General features: G+C 36.5%; 1 protein-coding gene across 1 annotated transcript in view; it reads right to left on the bottom strand.

The window, feature by feature from the left end:
* ADAM28 (ADAM metallopeptidase domain 28) overlaps positions 1 to 7,587 on the bottom strand; it is a 114,931-nt gene that overhangs the window by 98,944 nt on the left and 8,400 nt on the right. The window contains exon 2 of the mRNA XM_023736694.1: positions 2,499 to 2,611. Coding sequence (XP_023592462.1) covers positions 2,499 to 2,611 — 113 coding nt within the window. The remainder of the gene's footprint in view (positions 1 to 2,498; positions 2,612 to 7,587) is intronic.

Genomic DNA, 7,587 nt, shown 5'->3' with positions numbered 1-7,587 from the left:
GTTGACATGTCGTGGGATTGTTAACCAATGTTATAAAAGAACATGTGTACTGACTGTTTAATGAGAAACTATTTGTTCTGTAAACCTTCACCCGAAGTACAATTAAAAAAAAAAAAAAAAAAGAAGAAGTAAACATAGTAGAATTAGGTGTGTTTGTGAGACAGTGTGGAAGCATTCTGTGCTCATCCCATTATATTCACTAAGCCTAATAATAGCTAAAGGGAGCGGGAGAGAACTTGGAAATGTACTAGTTAAAATTACAAAAATGAAAACAAATATATTGCCAGATGAAATTCTCACTAAAGCATTCAAATCATTTAGGCAAAATTTCCTTCGGATATCTAGGCAATTTTATGTAATATTTTTATTTTCTTTAAAAGATAAAATTGATGTTCTTTGCAAGGACTCCTTTGGATTAACAACTATGTATTGAATATTTTCTATGTTCTAGGGCAGAAGTTTAGAGATATAAGGGTGAAGGAAGAGGCAGGGACATGTCAAAGATATACAAAACACTTTTTTTTTATTGACCTGCGCAGTTTCAAACCAGATACACTCTTATACACACACATACACAAACACACACACACACACATTAGCACTACAGATATGAATTTAATATTTAAAAAATCAAGAGCTAAATGATGTAACACTGGCCACCACCGAAGCACAACTTCCGGGAGGGAATCTATTAGTATATACACAAGTATTCAGTGCTGGCTTCACAGAGAATATAAGATGCACTGGAATAGAGAGAGAACATTTTGAGTAGCATGAAATCCATGGAGGTAGAAACAAATATATTATTAGAAAGGCGTTGAAAATACCAAGGCTGACTCAAAAAGAAATTTTGTTGAGAAGCAGAAAAAACAAACAAAACAGACTTAATAAACTGAAGCATGAAGCCACAAAAAGCCTTGAAAGTTGGTTGTAAGAAGTGGAATATGATGGGTTATTTAGGACTGTATCATAACATAATATTGAACAGGGAGTTAACAGTTGCATCTTCCTTCACTCTTTACGTACACTATCTCAAAATAGCCATATAACATAAGAGTTACTATTATTACCTCCAGCTGAAGACAAAAAATGTCAAGTTCATGTGTGCTTTCATTTACACCAGGGGAATTGACAAAGCTAAGACATGAACACAAGTCTTGTGAATTCAGATCCTATGTGCTTTCACTATGCATCAGGAAAACGTAAGTTTTGAATAGCCATTTAACCTAGAAATCAACTAGATAATTAAAGTATTTACAATAAATACCAAGCACATTTATGTCGGTCACATCCATCTATTCAATCATTCCAAAACTTAATATTGAGCACCTAGCATGTGCCAGTAACTAGTCTATAGTCCTTCATCCAAACAAATTGTTCAAAAGCATACATTTATTTTTACAGTTGTGAAAAAATCTCTTTATACTTGTGATTTTTTTTCGCAACTGGATTTTTTCACACTTCACTTCCATTTGAATTTTCCTCAAAATTTTAAGTGAAAAAAAGGTATCTGGCATTTTTAAGAGATTGCCAGAAAGCATTTGAAGAAATTCTACTGAAGGGGAATTCAGTGCATAGGGGTCCCATTTGAATTCAGTGGAAACATTTTTGTTGAAAGATAATTATTTGGGGCAACAGGGTGTGCTACAGGTTTTGCTGTCATAAATTTTTCTGCTTCAGAAGAATAATGTGTGATGAGCCTTGTCCAGTGGGGGAATATGTGCTCCTGACAAGTTGCAATTTACAATATTTCTGTAAGTCATTGTTTATGTCTCATTTAAATGTATTTTCCTGCAAAAGACTTCAGAGTGCAGGTAATTAGAAAATTGCTGTTGAATGAATCGTCTTGTTTTATCTTTCTTGTTACAACTAATAAATGTTTGCTGAGTGAATGTTGACTGAGGAGGATGTGCTGCTTCATTAACTAGTCAGAATTATACTAACTTTAATAGCTGCCTATTTAGAAAAGATAAAGATAAATTTCCTCTTCATTTACAGTTGTTCACCCTAACTTGATATGCATATATGCATACATTCATCCACAATATGGTGCTCCCACAATATGTTACTTCTGTTTTAATAGTCATAGTTTTGTGTGCGTGCGTGTGTGGATAGAGAGAGAGAGAGAGAGAGATAAAGAAGGTTGTCGCTATGAGTCAGAATCAACTCGACAACACGTCTGATTTTAGTTTTATCCAGTTTTTTGGAAGTACACAGAATAAGTTATAAATTTCCATAAAATACTAAATTTTCCTATCTGTGTGACCTTGGAAAGTTTATTTCACCTCTGGGACCCTTAATTTGCAAAATGAGGATAATAATAGAATTTTGAGTTATAGTGAAGATTGCAAAAGATAGGTCAAAAATAAACACAAATGTAGTCACTATTATTTAACTCTAACCTTAATACCTTAATAGCTTAAAATTTCACAAAGTCCCTTTGATGCATTGAAAGTAAATATATATTTCAAATCATGACTCTTTGATAAAAGTTATACCTGTTGATCTGGCTCCTTAATATTTTCTGCCTCTCTTTTATGTAGTGGATGAAGTCTTCTGGGATAAACCACTTCATACATCTTTACCCCTGGGAGTTCTTTTATAGCACTTACTGAAGGGAAAAAAAAAAAAAAAAGGTAAGAAAACTTAGGTAGGCAGTAGTGAAATAGGCCAGTCAATAACGGTCATCCTTATGACATTCGCTATGAATGATGACATACACCCAGACCATAAGTGAGTTATGTGAGAGGGTTATTAAAATGCAGATACCAGAAGAGATGAACAAAACCAGAAAACCCACTCTTTCTCCCAAATGTTCACTTTAAACTGTATCTTCAAATATTTACCCACTAAAGGTTTACAAGTGTTTCTCTATTTAGGGAAAATTTTTTTTTCAAATTTTTCTCATTTTTCTCTGTTATATTGGATCTCCTGGAGTGGGTTCCTAAAAAGGGAGGTAGCAAGTAGTACAAGGCAAAAGACAAGGAAATCAAAAGCCAAACTACTCATCTGAAAAGCTAGTCAGTCTCAGAATAATTGAGATGAAACACAACAGTGTTATAAAAATGAAGTAACTAATGTGTGCCATCTCCGATTCTAATGCAGTGTTCTTGGATTTAGCAATAGTAATGTTTTACACTGGTGAAAGAAACTAGGGCACGGGAAGAAAATCTCCAATAACAGGCCCATAGAATGAGCTGGCATTATCAGTACTGATAAATTTTTATGTTTGCATACAAAATACATTCAAAAATGAACATTAGGGTAGTAGAAAATTAGAAGAGCATCACCGGCCTGGAAGGAACTTTTCTGAGCCTGCAGTCATATTGAAAGGGAAATAGAAGGTTATTTATCTGAATCAAGAATTCTCATCTTAGCATGGTTTCTAGTAGTTATTTTAAAGAGATTCAAAGTTTTCTCAAAGCTAACACTGGTTGACTTCTGGGGAACACGCTGTCCCTCCACAGCAAAGATCCAAAAAACTAAGTCAAACAGAGTCACGTGTCAATCCTGAAACCCTAAGCATCAAATGAAGAGATAAAGAACTCAGCCAAGCACCTAATGGAATAAGAAACTGACTGAGAACAGAGAGCTAGGAGAGATACATGCAGAGGTTCCCTATCTGCTACCACAGCACGGATCAGCCGTCTTGGATTCCTATCAGAGATCAGTGAACAGGGGGTATGAGAAAGCAGCTTCACAGAGCTTCCAGCAGGAGACAGAACAACCGGTAACAAGCAATATACACTTTCCCACCCCAAACCCTTCTTCACCCCTACTCGGCCCCCTCTGCTTCCTGTGGCCACAGTCTCTTGGCTGGGAATCACTGGCTTCACTCCAGTGCCACTTGGATTCCACCTGCCCTCACTGCCTGGCTCCCTGAGTGCCATTTGTTGCTTGCTGGTGTTGCTTTTTTCTGCCTCATTAGATTTCTCCCTTACCTCTCACCACTTCCCCCTCCTTTCTCTCAAATACCTGGCTCCGTGTGCCATCTTTGCTTCTTCCTGAAAGCTGCGAAACACCACTCGACTGTGAAACTGCTTCCCGGCCCGTGCTACACTCTGGTGGGAACCCTGGGGCTTTTTGTTTGTTTGTTCATTTGTTCTGTTTTGATTTGTTTGTATGTTTGTTTTCTTTTTCTTTTCTCGGCTTGGGAGCCCTTTCTAGCTGGGCAGTACCGTGTAGCTTAGGAGCTACTCCCTTACTCTGCGCAGACACACAGTGACATCTCTGGGGGCATTTCTTTTTTCTTGGGTTTTTTGTTTCTTTGTTTTGTTTTCTTCTCTCTCTTTTTCCCTTTTTGTCTTTCTTCATTTCCGGTTTCTCGTCTCTCTATAATTACCTTCTCTTCCTGTCTCTTGAATACATGGCGCTGGGTAACTCCTCTACCCCTTCTAGCCAGGCTGTATTTCACGGCCTGAGAGCAACTTCTCCAGTCCTAGCAGCTGCACCAGTAGGATCCCTGGGGCTTTTCTTTCTTTCTTTTTTTTTCTTTTCTTCCTCTAATTTATATTCATTCATTTTTTTCTTTTACCCTTTTTCTTTTTTTGTTTTGTTTTTCTCCATTTGTCAGTCTCTCATCTCTTCACTCCAATAGCAAGTTCCCTTAGCACCTTTTTTGTTTGTGTGTATGTTTTTGGCTCCTGTTCCTCTCTCCTATCTCTACTTTTTCCTGTACCCATCATAGCTACACACATCACAATCTACCCCCTCCTTCCTGCCTACCTGCACCATGTGCTGAACATCACATTCCCAAGCAGCATAAGCACAGCCTACCAGAACTTACCTTGCACTGATTCCCGGTCCACACTGTCAGCCCTGGTATATGCCAAAAACAACCCATCCCAGCAAGTCCCCTTCAGTTGGTCCTGCCCTACTGTACCATACCTGAGTGACTGACCCTGCCCATTGGAGAAGGAGGTGAAAAGTATCATGCCCAAAGACAAGCAAACAACAAAGAACTCACAGCATGCCTACTCAGACATAACTAAATAAAACAAAAAAGCAGGATGAAACAAACAAATCTACAATCAGTAAACAAGGAAAACTACTACTGAATGCCCCGAAGACAGCAGACAATATCAAAACATATACAACCATATACATATGGTTCTAGTAGGCATCCAAAGTAAAACACCAGATGACTTTCCAGTAGAAGAAAAGGTACTAGAACTATCTGATAGGGAATTCAAATATCTAATATTCAGAATTATCCAAGAGTTGAAGCAAAAAGTAGGCAAAAATGAGGAAAAAATAGACAAATTCATGGAAAATACAGACAGAAAAAGGAAAGAATTCAAGAAAATAATACAGGAACAAAATGATAAAATAAATTCACAAATAGAAATCATACAAAAACAACAATTAGAAATCCAAAAGATAAAAAACAAGATTTCAGAAATGGACAGTGTCATAGAAGGGCTGAGGAGCAGGTTTGAAATGATGGAATACAGGATCAGCGAAATTGAAGACAAACACTTGTATACATCTCTGTTTGAGGAAAAATCAGAAAAAAGAACAAAGAAAAATGAAGAAACTCTGAGAATTATGTGGGACAAAATCAAAAGCAAAAATCTGCGATTGATCAGAGTTCCAGAACAGGGGGAGAAAACAGAAAACACAGAGAGGATCATAGAAGAATTGCTGACAAAAAACTTCCCCAATATCATGAAAGAATAAAAGCTGACCATCCAAGGAGCTCAATGAGACCCATATAGGATAGACCTTAAAAGAAAATCACCAAGGCATATCATAATCACACTCCTTAAAAACAAAATCAAACAAAGAATCCTGAGAGCAGCTCGAGAAAAAGAAAAAGTCACATACAAGGAGAAACAATAAGACTGAGCTCAGATTATTCAGCAGAAACCATGCAAGCAAGAAGGCAATGGGATGACATATATAAAATCTTGAAAAAAAAATTGCCAGCCAATAATAATATATCCTGCAAAACTCTTCTTCAAAGACGATGGTGAAATTAGCTCATTTCCATATAAAAAGAAATTAAGGGACTATGTAAAAACCAAACTAAACTGACAAGACTTATTAAGGGAGTCCTTTGATCTGAGAACAAACAACATCAGATCACAGGCTGAATATAGGACACAGGATTGTACTAGCCAGATGCCAACCTAGGAAATGAACTCTTAAGGACTATCCAAAACCAAAAGAATTACAACAGGGAAAAAGAGAGGTTAATCTGCAAATGACAACAGCAACAGAACAATAAAAAAGGGACTAAACAGTGTAGATACAGAACCATCTAATAGAGAGGAAGGCAAGGTGATACCAAGTAATAATAGACTGGTTCAAACTTAGGAAGATAAGGGTAAATTTCGTGGTAACCAAAAAGAAAGTTAACAAACCTACTCATCAAAATAAAGAAGAAAAATGTAAAGGCTCAGTAAAAACAAAACCTATAAAAACAAAAGAAATGAAAAAAAATTAACAAACGAAAGGAATTCAGCACAGGAGAGTATGAGGAGCAAAGAAAATGTCAGCACCACAAAGAAAAGCACTACAAAATGACAGAAATAAACTCACATCTATCAATAATTACACTGAATGTAAATGGACTCAATGCACCTATAAAGAGATGGAGAGTGACAGAATGGATAAGAAAACAGGATCCGTCAATATGCTGTCTACAAGACACACACCTTAGAAATAAAGATGTAAACTGATTAAAAACCAAAGGATGGAAAAAATATATCAAGCAAACAGCTACCAAAAAGGAGCAGGAGTGGCTGTATTAATCTCAGATAAAATAGACTTTAAAACAAAATCCACCATGAAAGACAAAGAAGGACACTATATAATGATTAAGGGAACAATCCAACATGAAGACATAACCATAATAAACATCTACACACCCAATGACAGGGTTCCAAAATACATAAAACAAACTCTAACAGCACTGAAAAGAGAACTTGATGGTTCCACAATAATAGCAGGAGACTTCAACACACCACTCTTGGTAAAGGACAGAACATCTAGAAAGAAACTCAACAAAGATACAGAAAACTAAAGGATACAATCAGCCAACTTGACCTCATAGGCATATATAGAACACTCTGTCCAACAGCTGCAAGATACACATTCTTTTCCAATGCACATGGAACATTCTCCAGAATAGACCACATCTTAGGCCACAGAGCAATCCTCAACAAGACCCAAAACATTGAGATAATACAAAGTGTCTTCTCTGACCACAACGCCATCAAGGTAGAAATTAACAACAGGAAGACCAAGGGAAAAAAATCAATTACGTGGAAACTGAATAACACCCTACTTACACATCACTTGGTAATAGAAGAAATCAGAAATGGAATCAAAACATACCTGGAATCAAAACATACCTAAAATCAAACGATAATGAAAACACATTATACCAAAACCTTTGGGATACAGCAAAGGCAGTTCTCAGAGGACAATTTATAGCAATAGATGCACACATCGAAAAAGAAAGGGACAAAATCAAAACATTAACTACAGAATTCAAACAAATAGAAAGAGAACAGCAAAAAAAAGCCCACAACTACCGGAAGAAAGGAAACAGTAAAGATAAGAGTGGAAATAAATGAAATA

Source organism: Trichechus manatus, unplaced genomic scaffold, assembly GCF_000243295.1.
Source record: "Trichechus manatus latirostris isolate Lorelei unplaced genomic scaffold, TriManLat1.0 scaffold00090, whole genome shotgun sequence".
NCBI lineage: Eukaryota > Metazoa > Chordata > Mammalia > Sirenia > Trichechidae > Trichechus > Trichechus manatus.
This window is presented reverse-complemented; position numbering and strand designations above follow the sequence as displayed.